This window comes from Mustela nivalis (assembly GCF_964662115.1).
Source record: "Mustela nivalis genome assembly, chromosome: 9".
NCBI classification, from domain to species: Eukaryota; Metazoa; Chordata; class Mammalia; order Carnivora; family Mustelidae; genus Mustela; species Mustela nivalis.
In genome coordinates, this window is record NC_139028.1 from 112,429,553 (window position 1) to 112,448,231 (window position 18,679).

Sequence of the window (18,679 nt, forward strand, 5' to 3'; positions counted from 1 at the left end):
CGTGGCCGCCCCGGCCCAGCCTCCGCCCCCGCCGGCGGACAGGCTCCCTGCCCACCGTCGTTCCACTAGGTCCCTGTCTCGCCTCCCGCCGCTCAGTTCCCGACTTCCTTGTGCCCGAGCCATGTGTGGGAGCAGATGAGGGATTCTCTGGGTCCCCATTTGGAACCTGGAGACCAGCTTCTGCTGACAAGCCCTTCAGCCCCTCTGGGCCTTAGTCTCCACTCCTGTAAAATGAAGATAATGACACCTCCCTTAGAAGCCAGACAACTTTGTAAACCGAGTGATTACTGTGGGTGAAAGCACTTTGCAAAGGCTTCAGTTGAAGCTCAGCCGTCGATGCAGGTGTTGTTGCTGTTGTCCCTGCTTCATCTGGATCTGGTATTGTCGTTGCTGTTGTCACTGCTCCGTGTGGACTGGGTAGCCGGGTCGGGAAGTCCCGCTCCCTCTTCCCCACGGTGGAAACCTCGCACCGCCCGCCTCGGGGGCACTACTCCGCGCCAGCTCAGGAGAGCTCGAGATAAGCGAGGGAGCCTCCTCTCCGGCAGGATGACTGCCCCGGCGCAGGAGAGGGGGTCCCGTTGAGGGCGGCCGTAGGACTCGCGGAAGCAGGCAGCCGGCCAGGTGAGCGGGAACGGCGGCCCGCCGGGGAGTGGGGCGGGCGTGCCTCCCCGGGACTGCGGGGCCCTGCGGGTTAAACCCAGGGGGCGGGGCCCGGGGGCCATCTTGGCTGTGGGCGGAAGTTTCCTTCGGAGAGCGGGTGAGGGGGAGTTGTTGCCGCCCCCCAGGCCGGGCGGCGCAATCTGGATTTGGGGATAGGGAGGAGACACCTGGGAACTGGCGGCCCCCCAAACAGACGAGGGCAGGTGGCTCCGGGCACGGCCCACCCGGGCGCCCGCCGGATGCGGTTCCGCCCCAGCGTCTCGGCCTCCCGCTGCTTCTAGTAACCCCTGGCGTCCGCCTCCGGCGCACCTCGCGCCAATTCTCGAACGGCTCCGCGCCGGGCGCGGCGCGGGCCTGCGGAGCTGGTGGGGGCCAGACCCTCCGCATTTAGCGTAGCGAACGGCGCCCGCGCAGGCGCAGGCGCAGGAGGGGGCGGAGCAGCGGGAGCCGGGGAGCTGGGGAGCCGGAGCCCCGGGTCCCAGCGACCAGAGCCGGCTCCCCCAGCGGCGTCCTGAGCACCCGGCATTGGCCTCCTCCCGGCCCTCGAGGCTGGAGAGTGGATGCTGTGGGGGGTGGGGGTGGGGGCGGGGCAGCGTCGTCCAGAATTCCGAGGACGGAAGGCAGAGGCCACCCCCAATCCGGATTATTGGAGGGGAGAGAGACCCCCGGTTTGGTGGGGTGGGGGGAGAGCTGGGCGTTGAGCGTCCCCCGCAGCGGCCGCTGCCTTCAGCCGAAGGATATCTGCCGGCTCTCCCCCTCCAGCCGGGACGACTCCAACGACCAAGGCCAGGGACCCCTGTCCTTCAGGCTCTGCACCCCCTCATCCTGGCTCTGGGACTGGCCCAGGGAGGATATCCTGCCCACTTCCCGCCTCTGCCTTCCAGAGGGTCTGTCCTTCCACGCCCCAGAGTAAGGGGGCTGGGGCTGCGCTGCAAGGGCAGGGTCTCTCTGTTGAGGGGGGAGGGCCTGGCCAGCTCCAGTTTCTTTTCTCCTGAGCTCCCCATCTCTGTCGCTGCTCCCTGCAACCCCCACCCCTCCATATTTATTTCCCTGGCCCCCTGCCAGCCCCTCCATCTCTTTCTCTGGGATTCAGGCCTCCTGTCCTGACATGGAGAGTAACCTGTCTGGCCTGGTGCCTGCTGCTGGGCTGGTTCCTGCGCTGCCTCCCGCCGTGACCCTGGGGCTGACTGCGGCCTACACCACTTTGTATGCCCTGCTCTTCTTCTCGGTATATGCCCAGCTCTGGCTGGTACTTCTCTATGGGCACAAGCGTCTGAGCTATCAGACAGTGTTCCTGGCACTCTGTCTGCTCTGGGCTGCCTTGCGCACCACCCTCTTCTCCTTCTACTTCCGAGATACCCCCCGAGCCAACCGTCTGGGACCCCTGCCCTTTTGGCTTCTCTACTGCTGCCCTGTCTGCCTGCAGTTCTTCACCCTGACACTTATGAATCTCTACTTTGCCCAGGTAACCATGGTAACGGGTGGGGGTGGGCTGTGGGGTGGTAGGCCCACAAGGGCCCAAAGGAATGATGGGCATCTCTGCTCCCAGGTTGTGTTCAAGGCCAAGGCGAAGCGCCGGCCGGAGATGAGCCGAGGCTTGTAAGTACATGGGATGTATGGGCGAATCCCCCAGGCCAGGGGGGCAGGGAGCAGCCTGGTGTCTGTTTCTTTCTTGCCCCCTGACCCTGTGCAGTACCAAGGCTGGGACAATTTAGCAGATGTTTGTGATAGAGCCATGAAAAGTTAGGCACATGGTACAGACAGCTCAGCAAAGGCACTGCACCTGTGAAGGGCAGCATTGATGGAAACAGCCATGCTAGTGTGAAGGGATAGGGTCCCAGCCTCATCCCCGGTGAAAGAAGAGCTGGAGGCTCCGGCCCTGAGAAGCCCCAGACCGCACTTGCGGCTGACCTTGGGCGGTGATAAGCTTGTCGTTTGTATAACGTCTTCCAGTTTATTAAGAGCTTTCACAAACACTATTACAACTTCCCTGGGAGGCTGTTATTATCCCCATCTGAGAGATGAAGAAACTGAGGCCTGGTCAGGTAAAGCCACATGTTCAAGGTCATAGATCTGGTGGAAGTCAGAACCAGGGCTTGAACACAGGTTTCTTTCTTTTCTTTTCTTCCCTTTCTTTTTTTTTTTTTTTCTTTTTTAAAGATTTTATTTACTTATTATCGAGAGAGAGAGTGCACAAGTGGGGAGAAGGGCAGAGAGAGAGGGAGAAACAGACTCCCCGCTGAGCAGGGAGCCTGGGATCACAATGCAGCCAAAGGCAAACACTCAGCCTCAACTGACTGAACCACCCAAGCGCCCCGACCCCACGTCTCTGACTCTCAGTCTTGTGCTCTTTCTGCTCTACCATAGCTGTCAGTCACTGTCTGACCTCTGTGGGCCTCGGTTTCCCCATCTATGAAACTGGAGAGCCAGGGTTCAGATTGGTTGGTCTGGATTGATTCTGATTGACTCTGAGGGAGTTGGGGGGGGTGTCAGTGAGTGCGAGCGATGGTTTCCTGGGGCTGACTGTGCTGTGGGCTGCAGGCTGGCTGTCCGAGGGGCCTTCGTGGGGGCCTCGCTGCTCTTTCTGCTGGTGAACGTGCTGTGCGCTGTGCTGTCCCGCCGGCGCCGGGCACAGCCCTGGGCCCTCCTGCTGGTGCGAGTCCTGGTGAGCGACTCCCTCTTTGTTATCTGCGCACTCTCTCTTGCTGCCTGCCTCTGCCTTGTCGCCCGGCGGGCACCCTCCACCAGCATCTACCTGGAGGCCAAGGTAGGGCCACAAGCCCTGATCCCCGGGTGTCCCTTGGGGACTTTGGGTAGAGAGGGAGCTGGAGCTTCCCCTCCCTGAGGGTCTCTTTTTTCATCTGTGCCAGGGGACCAGTGTGTGCCAGGCAGCTGCGATGGGTGGCGCCATGGTCCTGCTCTACGCTAGCCGGGCCTGCTACAACCTGGCGGCCTTGGCCTTGGCCCCCCGGAGTCGGCTGGATGCCTTCGATTATGACTGGTACAACGTCTCTGACCAGGTGGGCATTCAGCACAGCAGCTGCCTCCCTAGTGGCCATGGCTCTTGGCCCCCAGTTGGCCTCGACTCTGTCTGGGTCCCACCCCCCCCATCCCCCTGCACAGTTGTGGATTGATACAAACTGTCTTCCCACAGGCGGATCTGGTGAATGACCTGGGGAACAAAGGCTACCTGGTGTTTGGCCTCATCCTCTTTGTGTGGGAGCTGCTGCCCACCACCCTGTTGGTGGGCTTCTTCCGGGTGCACCGACCCCCGCAGGACATGGTGAGGGCCAGCAGAGAGGGGTGGTTGCCGCGGAATCCCTGGCCCAGGGTCTGGCGGGGCCGTGGGAAGCCAGTGGTGGGGCAGGAGAAAGCACGATGCTGGTTTCCTCCCCCAGAGCACCAGCCGCATCCTCAACGGGCAGGTCTTTGGCTCCCGTTCCTACTTCTTTGACCGGGCCGGGCACTGTGAGGACGAGGGCTGCTCCTGGGAGCACGGCCATAGCGAGAGCACCAGGTAGGAGCCCTGGCCCTGCTTCAGGTCCTCCCAGCTCCCTCCATTGAGCCATGGGGACCTAGAGCCTGGTCCTGTCACTTTCTCCCCTCGCCCCACCCCTGCTCCGCCCCTGCTTCCTGTCTGTACTGGGTGAGGTCTCTTCTGCTTCCCACCCCAAGTTGCAGTTTGCCATAGTCGAGAGGGTTCAGGCCCTAGGTACTGCAAAGGCGGAGGCCCTGGGCCGTGTGCTCATAAGCCTCTCTCCCTCCGCCAAATCTTGGGATTGTGGCCCCGGTGCCTGCCTTGGGACTGATCCTTGTTTCTCTGCCTGCAGCATGTCGGGCAGCCTGGGCTCCGGCAGCTGGTATGGCGCCATCGGGCGGGAGCCGGGCTGGTGCGGAGGCAGCCAGACACGGACCACTCCTCTGCTCTTCTCCCAGGTGCTGGGACCAGGTGGCCACCACCACAGTCTCTACTCCACCCCACAGACGTGATGCCCTCCCACTGTCCCCGCTAGAACCCCCAGACCCTAGTCCTCCCGTCCCAGGTCCCTGTGCCAAGTTCATCTGCCGCTTCTTGCCCAGGATCATGAGAGGCTGTGGCCGCCTCTGCCCCTGGCCGGCTCCTTGCTACTCCTGTCATAGTGAGCTTGTGCTGTCCCCTAGGATGGGGGGGCGTGGCCTGGCTGCCAGATGCCCACAGCACCTTGGCATGACCTGCCGTCTCCACTTCTGCACTGGAGCCACCTACCTCTCCTGCACCTGTCACTCAATAAACAGTGTCTGTGCCCCTCGTCCGTTCGCTGTCTTGTCTATTGTCCCCTTTGTGTTCTTCACACGGCGGCCTGTACAGCTGAAGGCTGATCAGACCCAGGCCCTCCCAGGGTGTGGCTGGGGGGGGCGGGGGCACTTACCTGACCTAGGCTGGTGGGCAGGGAGAGGGAGGAGCCTGCAGTCAGAGGGGAAAGGAGGCCAGAAGAGTCTGTCCGCACTCCAGTGCCCTCTTCTCTTGACAAATGTCTACTCTCGCCTCAAAATCCTGCTTCAGATGTCACTTCCTTTATGAAGCCTTTCTTCTCCAGGTCAGGGAGCTATGCCCCCACTCCAGGGTCCAGTGGCACCGTGATTATGGGTCTCTTAGGCCTGTTCCCCTTGCTGGGTTGGGATTTCTGGAAACCCTGTTTCCCTGTCATCCTCCTAACCTGGCATTCTGGGCCAGGAATTGGTCCAGGGCCATGAAGGAGTTGGCCTGGGACTGAGAAGCCCCCACCTCCCCTCTCCTCCACCAGGTGTGGATTTCGCCGAAGAGTTGGGCTGCCCCCACAGTGCCTGCCTCATGGCCCCGAGGGCCCCTTCTCTGGCTCCCCCTAATACCACGGTCACTGCCTTCTACTGCCATGGCATTGGCAGAGCTGACCTCTGTCCTGTGGCTGGGAGTCATTTATCAGAGGGTCTCTCTCCTGTCCTATCAGAGGGCCTGACCATCACAGCTCATCGGAGTTCTGGGCCCAGCACAGATCCTGTCTTGAAACTCTCCGCTTGGGATGCTCCTGGGCACTGGGCCTTCAGGGCTTCCAGCCGGGGCATCTGACACGGACAATCAGCTTGAAGCTGAACAGCCACTCTCTGTTGAAATGAAGATTGCTAATCTTTGTAAGACACTTTATTGTGTGTGTCAGCCTCTGTTTTGAGCATTTACAAATAGTGACCTCCTTAATGCTCAGAACAGCACTCTGAGGCGAGAATTAATCATGCCTTTTCTGTAAGTAGGGACAGGGAGACTCTGGGGAGCTTGCGAACCGCATCTGCGCCCTCTGCTGGTAGGGGGTGGTCAGCCTTAGAGCCCAGGCTTAAAGCCACCCACCGTGGGGGCTGAAGACCCCAGGCCGGAGAATTTTAGGAGAGTTCAGGGTTTCAAGAAGTGGGTGGAAACACAGAGGGGAGCAGGTCCAAGGCCTGCCTGGGCCCTGGCTGTTCAGGCTGTGGGGGAGGGATGGTTCCATGCTGCGATGGCCACGGAGGTGAGGACAAGGGATGGCGCAGGAGTAGAGGTAGGAGGTGCCCCGGCATGACTTTCCAGAACTGGGTCCCAGCCCTACCTCGGCCAATTCCAGGTTGTTTCAGTGGATCCCTAACCCTTTGTCCCGCAGGGCCACCTCCCTCAGGAGTGCTGAGCCCATGGGCCAGGGTGTCCCCAGGGGCGGGGAGTTGAGGGCCCTTCCGATCTGTAGTGGGCCTGGGAGATGCTGGGAGATTAGCGTGGCGCCTGTCCGGAGAGGTGAGCCGGCAGATGTCCAGGCCGGGGCCGTGCCGCGGGCCACACTGGATGGCCGGCGGGACAATACCAGGATTCCAGTCTGAGACTCCAGGCCGGACCCAGCGGCGACCCGTCTCGGGTTCCTCTGTCCCTCACCTGCCGAGACCCGCTGGAATTAGGGGGCTGGGCGGCCGCAGGTAAGGGGCTGCGGGGCACGGCGCTGGCGGCAAGGGCGCGGCAGGGAGGGAGGCGCGGCGCTGGAGGGGTTAAGCTTGGAAGGAGGGGGTTTCTGGCAGCGGGAGGGGGGTCCCAGCCCCGGCGGCCGCCCGCTCCGCCCCTGCCGCCGCCGCCGCCTCCGCGGCCCAGCCGGCACCGGCGAGGCCGCGCGGGAGCTCGGGCCGCAGCCGCAGCCGCAGCCGCAGCCGCAGCGGGGCCGACAGTGAGTGCGGGCTGACGCGGGAGGGAGTGCGGAGCGCGGGCGGGACTCTCCGGCAGGGAGGGGTGCGCGGGGGGCGACCGGCCGGGCGGGGCGCGCACCTCCCTCGCGTGGGCGCCTCCCGGTGTCGTGCGGCAGCGCGTCCCGCCGCCCGCAGGCTCCCGGGCGTCAGCGTTGAAGACTCGGGAGTAGGTGGGAGCCAACGGCGGGTGTGCAGTGTGTCTGGGTGTCGGGCGCTGCGCGGTGGCCCGGCGGCTTGGGTGTGTGGACCGGAGTGTGTGCACACGTGCGCGTGGACCTCGGGTGCCTCGGCCCGGCGCGCACGGCCCCGGGGGGTCCGGGCGTGCAGGTGGAGTGTGTGCGTGCAGCCTGGGCGGCGGGGCGGGCGGGAGCGGCAGGGCGGAGCGTGGGCGCGCGGGCCTTTGTGCCTGCGGGTGTGCGCGTGGGCGCCGCCGCCCGCTGTCCGGGGGGTGCTGACTGCTGTCCGGGAGGATGCTAACCCCAGGGGCCGGCCCTGGTCGCTCCCGCCCTGTTCCTTCCCGGAACCCGGCACGCTCCCCGCGCCCCCACCCCCGCCCCCACCCCCGCCCCGCCTCGCCTCTGCGCGGCGACCGGGACCCGCCCCTGGGTTCCTCGAAAGCCCCGCAGGACACTGGGAGACCCTGGAGGCTACCTGCCGGGTCCCTCGCGGCTCGCGGCCGAGCGGGGAGAGGCGGGAGCGGGGAGAGAAGCGCGAAGATCCTGCAGCAGCCGCAGCGGAGGAGCCGGGACCCGCCATCCCCGTCCCCGCCCTGCGCGGTCCGGCCTCTCCGCCCGCTCCCCCTGCGCGCGCCTCCGCGCCCCCTCAGCCTCCAGCTCCGGAGCCGGTTCCTCACGCCCCCTCCAGGCCCCCTGGCATTTTTTTGCTTCCCCGGGGGTCCCTCAGCAGGCTCAGTCTCTCTTACCCCTTCCACTCTCCTTCCTTTCCCTTCCCGGCGCCCTCTTCTCTTCTCATGTCCCGGAGTTCCCGGACAGGGGCTGAGGGCCGGGCAATGGAGGTAAGGGGGGGGGGCAGAAAAGGTGGGGACTGGGAGTACCCTGGTACCAAGTGTCCTGGCAGAGGGACGTGAAGAGAAGTCATCTATGGGCAGTAGGGCTGGGGGCTCCAAGGACCTCTGGGTGTGTGGGGGCTGGAGGAGGAAAAGGGCGGAGGGGTGGCGGGCTGAGGGATTGACCCCAGCATCCCTGGTTCTACCCACAGTGACCGCAGCTCCCCAGGAGCCCCCTGCCCGGCCTCCCCAGGCGGGCAGCGGAATTGGACGGGCCCCTGGGCGCGCCATGCGCAGCACCACGCTTCTGGCACTGCTGGCACTGGTCCTGCTCTACCTGGTGTCCGGTGCCCTGGTGTTCCAGGCCCTGGAGCAGCCCCACGAGCAGCAGGCCCAGAGGGAGCTGGGGGAGGTCCGAGAGAAGTTCCTGAGGGCCCATCCGTGTGTGAGCGACCAGGACCTGGGGATCCTCATCAAGGTTCGTGGGTGGGCAGGAACCCCCTTCAGGACTCATCCGTGACCCCCCAAAGGAGCTGACTGCCAGTGGGGCCCTGCACTGGCTTGCCGCCTCCAATGGGCACCCAGTGAGGGAAGGGTGCAGCCAAGGGATCCGGGACGGAGGCTGACATCCAGGTCTCTGTGTTTTCAATATGGTGTCCATGGGGACATTTGGCTGCCTTGCTTTTCCTGGCCTTGCACTGAGCTCCTGGACTGGTTCCTTCCGTGTGATGGTGGTTGAGCAAAGGAACCAGTGAAGGAAGAAATGAAAACGTGGCTGGTACACACAAAATATGTTACCTTGTCACAGGCCTAACGCACTGGTTCCTGGTTGCCAGATGAAACCCAAGGTGCCTGGGTAATTGTGAATTTTAGCCAGTAAGCAATGAATACTTTTAAAAAATACATGTGTCCCATGCAGTATTTTTATTTACTGAATCTGGCACCTTACACTGGTTTCTGTACTTCTTTGGAGTCCCAGATGCCTTGGAGATGCCCAAGAACACTGTGGATACTCCCCTACCCCCTGGAAAAATGCACTTAGATTCAGAGGGTGTCAGAACACATTTCAGAGGGTTCCAGGATGCCCTAAGCCTGCCACCATGGATATCAGGTTTGGTACCCCTTTTCCCCCAGGACACATGTTTATGATGAGGCTAGAGGAAGGGGTGGGTTCAGGTTTGGTTCAGTAACTAAAGAAAGTTCTGGGCTTCAGCCTCCTGGGGTGCTAGCACATAAGCACCTTTGTTGCTTCTGTGATTTCTGAGTCACTTTCATATAAACAACCCAAGGATTAACTTTAATAAGTGGATGTTTATTACTTTGAAGAGTAATTGAAGAGTACCCCTTCTCCCCTGCCTCTTCTTTTGGAGGGAGGAACCATGGGCCTGGAGGCCCCAGTGTTCCAGCTGATTCCCAAGGTGGGGGGCAGGAGCAGAGATGAGCGTGGGGTGGGGCTGGGACTTAGGCTGCTTGACATTGACTCTGACACTTCCAGATGCCCAGTGAGGCACAGAGAGGCCTGGGCAGGAGGATGTGTCTGGCCAGACCACAGGGCAGAGTGGGGGAGGGAGGGAGTCTGACCTATTTTATCTTCACGATGTAAAGGCTTTTTTCCTGGATAAAAAAAGAAGAAAAGGAAGGGCAGAAATTAGAAGTGTGGGCGACAGCTGCTTTCTCTCCCACAGCTAGGCAGTCCTGCAGCAATTATGCACCTACTGTGTGCTAGGTGCTGTGCTACTACACCAGAGGATGAGCAGGGAAATTGCTATGGGGTGTAACAGAGGCAGGCTCTACACTAGAGGATGTCACTTTGGGATAGGGGGACAGTTCCACGGACAGATCACTGTAGGATTCAGTGGAAAGGGAGCATTCCTTGCTTCCTTCTTTGTTAAACACCTGTTGTATGCTGGGCTCTGAGCTAGGTGCTGGAGGCAAGGAGGGAGATGGGGTGGGGGTGGGGGATTTTGGGAGGAGCTGGTAATTGAAATGAGGCAGGTAAGAGAGAAGGGTAGAATTTAGAGATGTGTGATTGGTTTGCAAGAGACCTGCAGGCAGAGAAACAGCCTGGGCAAAGGCGTGGAAGTTGGAAAGGCACAGAGTGTTTTGCAGAACTCGGATTTAGCAGATGCCTAGTCATTCGAAGCAAAAATTAGAACACACAGGATGACGAGAGATTTTTTTCCCCCCAAGTAGAAAATTTATTGGAAATGTCTTGCAAAATAAAATTTAAATCACCTTAATCATACATTTCACTTCTTGGCTTCATTTAAGAATTATTATTACAGGAGGTGGGATGTCTCAGAAAATCTGGGGGTACGATCACATTGCAGCTTGGGTTTCAGATGGGGCCCCAGGAGAGAAGGCTGGGGAAGGGGAGGTGGGGACTAGATGAAAAGTAGCTGAGATGCTGGCCTGGGAATTTGGACACTCTTCTGGGGCAGACAGTGGTGAGCTATGGAGGATTTGGGACTGCCACTTTAGGAAGATTAATTTGGAATGGGTCTTGCTAATGAGGATTGCAGTCAGAATGTGGTTTTGATCTTCCCCACTGTCTCTGTGCCTTGGCTCTGTGCCCCTTGGGGAACGGCCCCCTCTGCCCCCCACCCCCCATTGTGCTCTCAAATCTGTGTCACTTAAGGCAGACACTCTGACAACACAGACTCTGTCTTGAAGGGACCTGCAAGGTGGCAAGAGGGGCAGACACATGGTATTTCATTAATTTACTCCTATTTATTGAGCACGTACTATGTAAGCACAGGGTTTGGGTTGGGTGGGGGTTTGTGTGTCCATGAGCCTTCCAGTCTTGGGTACAGAATTTGATGGTATATGAGCCTTCCTGGAAAAAGGTTCCCTAACTTCCATCAGATTTTTCTAAGGCAAGGAACTAAAACTCAGCTTTCCTAGGGGCGATGGGAGTGGTGGAATCTGTGGAAAGTTGGAAATCACTGGGCATGGGACTAACTTAAATGCACAAGGGTTAGTTTAATTCTTCACAACTGCCTGAGGTAGGCGCTAGCAGCATTGTCTGTTCCTGACAGAGGCAGAAACTGAGGCACAGAGAGTTAACTTGCCTCTGGGGTCACAGAGCACTGAGATTTGAACCCAGGCAATCTGGTCCAGGTCTGCTCCTGATCTCTGTAAACTAGAAATCTTTTGTGTGAAATTAAGGGGCAGATAATGAAAGTCTTTTTTTTTTTTTTTTAAAGATTTAGTTATTTATTTAGAGAAAGAGCGCTCTAGCACACACACACTCTTGCAAGAGGAGTGGGTGGGTGGGGGGGAAGGGGCAGAGGGAGAGAATCCTAAGCAGACTCCCTGCTGAGCATGAGCTCAACGGGGGCTCAGTCTCAGGACCCTGAGATCCTGACCCTGAGATCAAGACCTGAGCTGAAATCAAGGGTCCCACCCACTGGCTTAACTGCCTGACCCACCCTGGCGTCCCAGCTAAAATGTTTCTAAAACAATGTGGAGTTGAAACACAATTGGGCCCCCCAGTTTGCAATGTCTGCTCCAAGGGACTATCCTCAGGAAGCCGGGAGGGAAGGGGAGAGCTGGGAGGGGGAGGAAGAAGGATGCCACTCTGGAGACTGGAGGGTCAGGGGCTTGGCCAGGACAGTTACGAAGGGCTGAGGTTCCTCCTTCTGCGCCTTGTCCTGCAGGATGTGGCTGATGCTCTGGGAGGGGGTGCGGACCCTGACATCAACTCCTCCAGTAACAGCAACCACTCAGCCTGGGACCTGGGCAGCGCCTTCTTTTTCTCGGGCACCATCATCACCACCATCGGTGGGGGAGGGGACTGGGCACGTGGAGGGGGGCTAGGGGCTTTCTCCTGGGGGAAGGTGCAGTGGGAGGAAGTGGAGGCCAGGCAGCCCCTAGACTTCCTGCACGGCCCCTCTGCCCAGGTTACGGCAACGCGGCCCTGCGCACGGATGCGGGTCGCCTCTTCTGCATCTTTTATGCACTGGTGGGGATCCCGCTATTCGGGATCCTGCTGGCAGGGGTCGGGGACCGGCTGGGCTCCTCTCTGCGCCGTGGCATCGGTCACATCGAAGCCATCTTCCTGGTGAGCTGTTCCTTGCCCTGCGCGCCCTCGCGCTGAGCGCGTGTTACCCTTGCCTATGTCCCCGCCCTGCCCGTGAACGCGCGGGCCTCAAGGACGCGGGAGCCTCGTGCACTGGAGCCCCGACGAGGCGGTGGGTGTGTGTGTGACTGGAGGTTTTGGCGACGTCTTGGGTCCCTCCTACCCGTTGCCCCTCCCTGCAGAAGTGGCACGTGCCACCGGGGTTGGTGCGAATCCTATCGGCGGTGCTCTTCCTGCTGATCGGCTGCCTGCTCTTTGTCCTCACGCCCACGTTCGTGTTCTGCTACGTGGAGGGCTGGAGCAAGCTGGAGGCCATCTACTTCGTCGTGGTGACGCTCACCACGGTGGGCTTCGGGGACTATGTGGCCGGTGAGGCCACCTTTCTTGCACTGCACTTCCCTATCTACTTTATTCATGCCCAGGGACCCTGCACTCTTGTGTCTCCCTCCAAATTCCCTGTGGTGCGTGGGCGCTCACAGGCACTTGCTCCAATCCCCACGCGCCCTCGCGGAATGCACCTTCACGTTTTTGCACGGATACAACAGCTCATGTGCCCTTACATTCTGGCATGCCTGCACCCCGATGCATGCTCACACATAAATTAAGTGCGCCCCTCCTATGTGTCACATTCTTATATATGTGCGCCCCTCCCATATGCCCACATTTTGGCGCGCGAGCACACTCACTCGCGTATTTTTATCTGGCACACTTTCAAGTAATGCACACTCGTCTTGCATGCGTTCACACACACCGATTGATTGCCCCGGGGGAGGCGGATGCTCTCACTGAACTGGGAAGAAGGGAGGTAAACCAGGAGCTCACAGGCTTAAAGTCTGCCCCACAAATCAACATCTTTCTGGCCTCCCCGGTGGTATCCCAGGCGCCAGCCCCAACCAGAGCAATGCAGCCTACCAGCCGCTGGTGTGGTTCTGGATCCTGCTCGGCCTGGCCTACTTCGCCTCGGTACTCACCACCATCGGGAACTGGCTGCGAGTAGTGTCCCGACGAACTCGGGCAGAGGTAGGCGCCCCGGGTCGGCGCTTGCGCTGTGCCGCTGATGCGCTGTACCCTAGCAGCGGGTTGATCAGTCGGCCTCCCTTCCACAGTGTGGGCTTCTCAAAGCAGGGACTGAGTGCCGCCGCCACGCCCCCCCCCGCCCCCGCCATGTGCACACGGCCCGGGGGCAAAGGGTTAAACTTGGATCAGTTTGCTGAGGACTCTGTCTCCGCTGTCAAGAACCGGGCTGAGAAATTTAGGGAGAAAAAACAAAAAACCAAAACAAAAAAAGCAGGAAGCCCAGTTGAATGTAACTTTCAGATAAATAGCAAGTAACATTTTAGTGCAAGTATATCCCAAATGTTGCACGGGAGGGACATGCATCTATTAAAATTTTATTGGTCGTTTATCTGAAATTCACATTTAACTGGACGACCTGTGTGTTATGTCACGCTGCTGGCCGCGCCGGCCATGGAGCTCGAGAGAAGCGCAAAGGTCTCTAAGGGCCACGGGAAGGGTAGCTGAAATCAACCCAGGGCTTTCTAGAAAAGCCCCTGGAGGAAAGGTCTCTTAGGTTCGGACGGAGGAGAGGAGAGTGTGTCGCTGGGTGATGAGTGTCCCTCCCCTCCGCCTCTCTGGCGCGCTGAGATAGGAGGACCGGGGGAAAAGGGTGGCCGCGCCTGATGGGGTAGGTTCCCGGGGTCTCAGAGGCGGTCGAGGACCCCGCGGTCGAGGACTGCCTTTACTTTTCGCGCAGATGGGCGGCCTCACGGCGCAGGCCGCCAGCTGGACCGGCACGGTGACGGCGCGGGTGACCCAGCGAGTCGGGCCCACGGCACCACCGCCGCTGGAGAAGGAGCGGCCCTTCCTGCCTCCGCCGCCGTGCCCGGCGCAGCCCGCCGGCAGGCCCCCGTCCCCGCTCCCGGTGAAGGCCGAGCCGCCCTCCCCGTCCTCCCCGTCCACCCCGCCCACGGCCTCGGCGCTGGATTACCCCAGCGAGAACCTGGCCTTCATCGACGAGTCCTCCGACACCCAGAGCGAGCGCGGCTGCGCGCTGCCCCGCGCGCCACGGGGTCGCCGCCGCCCCCCTAACCCTCCCCGGAAGCCCGCGCGGCCGCGGGGCCCAGTGCGCCCGCGGGAAAGAGGCGTGCCGGCATAGGGGCAGGACCCCCGGCCCGGGCCTCTCCAAGGGCTTCGTTCTTGCGCTCTCCCCGGCATGCTCTGCTTGTTTGACCAAAGAGGCCTCTCTCGACCGGACCGAGGCCTGCGGAGGAGGCTACGGGCTGCCACACTCCGCTCCTGGCCCTCTCCTCACTTCATCCATTTGCAGACCCCCCCCCCCAAGGCTTTCTGTCTCGCTGTCTCGGCTGGGCCCGTCCCTCACCACACCTCACGACTGTGCCTCAAAAGCCTGCATCAATAAATGAAAACAGTTTGCACTGCTGCGGGCGTGCGCGCTCCGGGGACGCGCGTGGGTGTGGGAGTGCTTGCGTCGGGCCACCTCCCGGGCAAGCCAGGCCTCCTGTGACAACCCTCTACCCACCTCCCGGGGCCTCCTCCCTCCTCCCCACGCCTGCACCCGAAAGGGCCACGCTTGGGCCGGTGTCTCCGCCAGGAGGCTACCGGGTATAGGGTCCGGAATAGGAATCTGCCATGGTGTTCTGTGCGTCTCCAACCTCAGCGCAGATACGGGGCGGTGGGGACGGGGAAGAGAGAATGGCGTCTAGCGTGGGGGTGGGGGCTGCAGATTGAACTCTCCCTCGCGAGACCCGCAGCACCATTCGGGAACGCGATCCGGCCCCTCCCCGCTCCTGGAGCGTGACCCCTTGCTCCTCGCCCCGAGGCCTGTGGCGAGCCGGTCCGTTGGGGGCAGAACCATGGACGAAAAACCTTTCAGAGTAAGAACCCTTCCCTGGCCTCCTCCCCCCTGTGAGCCCCCAGCCTGGGTCCGTCCTGGGCCCCTGGCTCTTCTCTCCCCCTGCCTCGGCTGTGAGCCCACTCGACAGGCACGGTCCCAGCTGGCTCTTCCTCTCCTTCCCAACTCCTGGAGGCCCTTGGCTTCCCTCGTTGTATGTGGCCCACAGGCGTCTTTGGGCAGCCGAGCCTCAGACATGTCGAGCCCAGAGGACATCCGGAATCTGTCAGACATGTCGAGCCCAGAGGACATCCGGAGTCTGTGGACCAGGGCCACACTGTCGCAGCCGAAGCTGAATATGCCGCGGTCCAGTGTTTGCGAGGACTCGGACGTGGAGGGCAGCAGCGTCAGCAGCAAGTCTCGCCCGTGGTACAACCAGCAGGCCAGAGGCGACTCGGACGGTGTTTGGGAAGAATGGGGTATCAGAGAGGACAAGGACAGTTTCAAACAGGAGGATCTGGACAAGCCCTCCGCGCTGGCGCTGGAGCTAAGTCGGGCCCGCTCCCTGGGAAGCCAGTTAGAGAAGCAGGACGGCGATTCCAAGGAGTCCAAGACGGACACCGGTCAGTGTGGCCTCACAGGGCTGTGGGTATCCACAGGGCAGGGGGCTGGCCAGGACCTCAATATCTGTTGCTGTGAAATAGGGGGTGGAGGGGGAAGCTGTAGGATCCTTTTCCAGGATTCCCTTCCCGGGACCGGCGCCAGTGTTCGCCTTCTACGCTTTAAATCAACCAGACATTCTTGGAGCGCCCCCTACCGGACAGGCGTCGTACAGGGTCCTGTGGCCATAGCACGCCAAGTCCGGGAGACACCTGCGGAAATGCGAAAAGGCAGGGCGGTACGACCCGTGCTCCTCATGGAATCACTGGGACGGTAGAGAGGAGGGAGTTATTTCCTTGTGTATGGATTTGCTGTCGAATCACTGGGACGGTAGAGAGGAGGGAGTTATTTCCTTGTGTATGGATTTGCTGTCGTTGAGGAGGTGCCTGTCTTTCATTCACTCAGTCATTGGCTACAATTTTTAAGTACCTACTTCTTGCTGGGCACTGTCTCGGACTCCCCTCTCCCCCTCGCCCCGGCCCCTACCTACATGGGGCATTAGAACGTATAACAGTACTTTTTTTTTTTTTTAAAGATTTTATTTATTTGACAGACAAGAGATCACAAGTAGGCAGAGAGGCAGACAGAGAGGAGGAAGCAGGCTCCCCGCTGAGCAGAGAGCCCGATATGGGGCTCGATCCCAGGACCCTGGGATCATGACCTGAGCGGAAGGCAGAGGCTTTAACCCACTGAGCCACCCAGGCGCCTCAAGAATGTATAACAGTATTTTAATGCATTTTGAGTGCTTGCTGTGTGCCAGGCACTGGGCTTTCTTTGCATGATCACCTTAAACTTCACAACCTTCATAAGGGTCTATTTCTTTTCTTTTCTTTCTTTCTTTTTTTTTTTTTTTTAAGATTTTATTTATTTATTTGACACACACACACACACAGCGAGAGAAGGAACACAAGCAGGGGGATTGGGAGAGGGAGAAGCAGGCTTCCTGTTGATCAGGGACAGGGCTTGATCCCAGGACCTAGGGATCATGATCTAGCTGAAGGCAGACAATTGAGTACTGAGCCACCCAGTCACCGCATACCTTTTTTTGTTTTTGTTTTTAAAATTTAATTTATTTAAATTAAATAAAGCCAGGCAGAAGGAGAGGGGAAAGCAGGCTCCCGGCTGAGCAGAGAGCCTGATGCAGGGCTGGATCCAAGGACCCCGGGATCATAACCTGAGCTGAAGGCAGAGGCTTTAACCCACGGAGCCACCCAGGCACCCCAAGGGTTATTCTTTTTTTTTTTTTAATTTATTATTTATTTGACAGACATATATCACAAGTAGGCAGAGAGGCAGGCAGAGAGACAGAGGAGGAAGCAGGCTTCCCACCGACCAGAGAGCCTGATGCGGGGCTAGATCCCAGGACTCTGGGATCATGACTTGAGCCGAAGGCAGAGGCTTTAACCCACTGAGCCACCCAGGCGCCCCCCCCAGGGGTTATTCTTATTACCCCATTTGACCATGAAGAACTTGAGGGTCAGGAATTTTCAGTCACTGCTCCTAAGCCTTCTCTGATGGGGAAGTCAGAACTGGAACCTGGGTGGGTGGGACGATAAAACCCAGGGTAGTAAGCTACTGTCCCATACTGTTTCCCAATAAGGTGGTCTCTGAAGGCCACTCCCCTGCCACCACAAGCCTGCCCCTACAAGGGAAGACCCAGCAGTCCGCAGATGACTGACCTCTCTTTTTCTCTTCTCCCAGAAATGTCTTCCTCAGAGTCATCGCTCAATATCTCAAAGCACACACCTCATCGAGCCTACTGGATGGAGCAGCAGAACAGGGTTAGAAGTACCCAGGGAGACTGGGGATTTTAGTGGGGTGGGGATGGGCAAGTTGGGAGTTGCAGAGGTGAAGGGATAAGGGTGGTTTGTAAAGGGGAGGGGCAGGCAGCTTGGTTGGGGGTCTTGGGGCTAGAGGGAGCAGGTGGGGCATTTCAGCTTGGGGCAGGGCTGGGGTCCCTGGGACATCTGAGCCTCTTGCCTCTCCAGCTGCCACTGCCTCTGATGGACCTCATGGAGAATGAAGCTCTGGAAATCCTCACCAAAGCCCTCAGGAGTGAGCTACTACCCCCATCGCCCAGACCCTGGGGGATTTTGCAGGGGTTGGGCCTCTGGGAGTGGGGATTCAGGCCGTGTTTGCCTTGTCAGATTCCCTTACCACCCACGATATTCCAGGAGCCCTACCAAAAGTAAAAAATTGGACTGGACACAGGGATATCCAGTGGGGAGAGCATGATGTGACGGTCAGGGGCCTGGGCTCCGGCCTTCATGCAGCCTCTCTCTAGCTGATGTGGCTTTTCTCCATTCCCCAGTGGGGATGACAGTCTTTGTGTGGCTTTGGTCCCCTCCCTTGGTGCTGTGAGGAACCTCTGGACAGTGGATTATTTGGGTCAAAGTTCTCTCATTTGCCCTGCTTATAATATAAGACAGGGATGCTAGCTAATGGGTCAGGATGAGTGGTCCAAGGGGTGTCCACGAAGCTGCCCTTTACCACTGTCCTGGTTCAGGCCTGCAGCACTCTAACCTTGCCCTCACCCATGATCCATCTCAACACTCTCAGCCTCCTCCACGTCCCCCATCTGGAGTACAAGTGTATGACTTGACCTTTAAAAAAAAAAAACCAAAACAAAAAAACCTGTCAGGGCCCAGCACCTTGGGAGATCCAGTTTTCCAGACTAACACAGACCCGAGGGCCGAGCACTCCTGCTACCCCAGATCACCCATGGTTCCTCAAATCTCAGGTGCAGCACTGCTGCTGGGGACGCCATGCCCCTGCTCACTGCCCTGAGCGGCCCCTCTGCTCTGCAGGCTACCGGTCAGGGATTGGCTGGGACCACTTCCTGACCAAGCAGCTGCAGCGATACATCGAGGGGCTCAGGAGGCGCCGGAACAAGAGGCTGCGCCTCTTGATGCACTGAGAACACCGCCTGGGGCTCGGGCTGGAGTGACAAGACAGCCCGGCTCCAGTCCCTGGGCCCCCGGCCCGTGCCCAGACACAAGCCCGACCCTGTCCACATGGAATTTGAGTCCTAGAGAAATAAAAGACTCTGTGCACGGTTGGTGAGTCAGTGCGTGGCTGCCCGCGTGAGGCGGACGCACATGGCTCCGCCTTTCCCCGTGACCTTCACGCGGTCACCGCAGTGACCTTGAGCGTTCTCCGTCCTGGCTCTATTGGCTCCGCCTTCCCGGGACTCGAAATCCAGGACTTCTCG

General features: G+C 59.7%; 3 protein-coding genes across 9 annotated transcripts; all 3 read left to right on the forward strand.

Moving 5' to 3' along the window:
- Nucleotides 1–17: 17 nt before the first annotated feature.
- Nucleotides 18–4,952, forward strand: GPR137 (G protein-coupled receptor 137). Of its 5 annotated transcripts, none has more exons than XM_082748244.1 (8): nucleotides 18–621; nucleotides 1,754–2,125; nucleotides 2,210–2,259; nucleotides 3,202–3,427; nucleotides 3,531–3,680; nucleotides 3,815–3,943; nucleotides 4,059–4,177; nucleotides 4,491–4,952. In XM_082748244.1, exons 2-8 carry the CDS (start codon nucleotides 1,769–1,771, stop codon nucleotides 4,648–4,650), a joined length of 1,191 nt encoding a protein of 396 aa, XP_082604370.1. In that variant the 5' UTR covers nucleotides 18–621; nucleotides 1,754–1,768; the 3' UTR covers nucleotides 4,651–4,952. The 5 variants fall into 5 exon arrangements, with proteins under 5 accessions (XP_082604370.1, XP_082604368.1, XP_082604369.1 ...); XM_082748245.1 differs by lacking the exon at nucleotides 18–621 and adding an exon at nucleotides 793–1,569; XM_082748242.1 differs by having other exon boundaries at nucleotides 30–621; nucleotides 1,754–2,259.
- A 1,493-nt stretch (nucleotides 4,953–6,445) lies between these two features.
- On the forward strand, nucleotides 6,446–14,112 carry KCNK4 (potassium two pore domain channel subfamily K member 4; the record flags this gene model as incomplete). Of its 2 annotated transcripts, none has more annotated exons than XM_082748240.1 (7): nucleotides 6,446–6,609; nucleotides 8,089–8,354; nucleotides 11,536–11,659; nucleotides 11,779–11,939; nucleotides 12,140–12,326; nucleotides 12,838–12,977; nucleotides 13,711–14,112. In XM_082748240.1, exons 2-7 carry the CDS (start codon nucleotides 8,166–8,168, stop codon nucleotides 14,110–14,112), a joined length of 1,203 nt encoding a protein of 400 aa, XP_082604366.1. In that variant the 5' UTR covers nucleotides 6,446–6,609; nucleotides 8,089–8,165. The 2 variants fall into 2 exon arrangements, with proteins under 2 accessions (XP_082604366.1, XP_082604365.1); XM_082748239.1 differs by lacking the exon at nucleotides 6,446–6,609 and adding an exon at nucleotides 6,836–6,851.
- Nucleotides 14,113–14,772: 660 nt separating this feature from the next.
- CATSPERZ (catsper channel auxiliary subunit zeta) lies at nucleotides 14,773–18,530 on the forward strand (the record flags this gene model as incomplete). 2 transcript variants are annotated; one of them, XM_082748258.1, is made up of 5 exons in its annotated part: nucleotides 14,773–14,851; nucleotides 15,038–15,431; nucleotides 17,170–17,249; nucleotides 17,457–17,523; nucleotides 18,276–18,527. In XM_082748258.1, 5 exons carry the CDS (start codon nucleotides 14,831–14,833, stop codon nucleotides 18,383–18,385), a joined length of 672 nt encoding a protein of 223 aa, XP_082604384.1. In that variant the 3' UTR covers nucleotides 18,386–18,527. The 2 variants fall into 2 exon arrangements, with proteins under 2 accessions (XP_082604384.1, XP_082604383.1); XM_082748257.1 differs by having other exon boundaries at nucleotides 14,831–15,431; nucleotides 18,276–18,530.
- Nucleotides 18,531–18,679: the final 149 nt, after the last annotated feature.

Coding starts and splice junctions, on each gene's coding strand:
- GPR137 (XM_082748242.1), top strand. CDS start 1,769: ATGGAGAGTAACCTGTCTGGCCTGGTGCCTGCTGCTGGGCTGGTTCCT. Junction 2,260..3,201: donor CCGGAGATGAGCCGAGGCTT/GTAAGTACATGG, acceptor TGTGGGCTGCAG/GCTGGCTGTCCGAGGGGCCT. Junction 3,428..3,530: donor GCATCTACCTGGAGGCCAAG/GTAGGGCCACAA, acceptor CATCTGTGCCAG/GGGACCAGTGTGTGCCAGGC.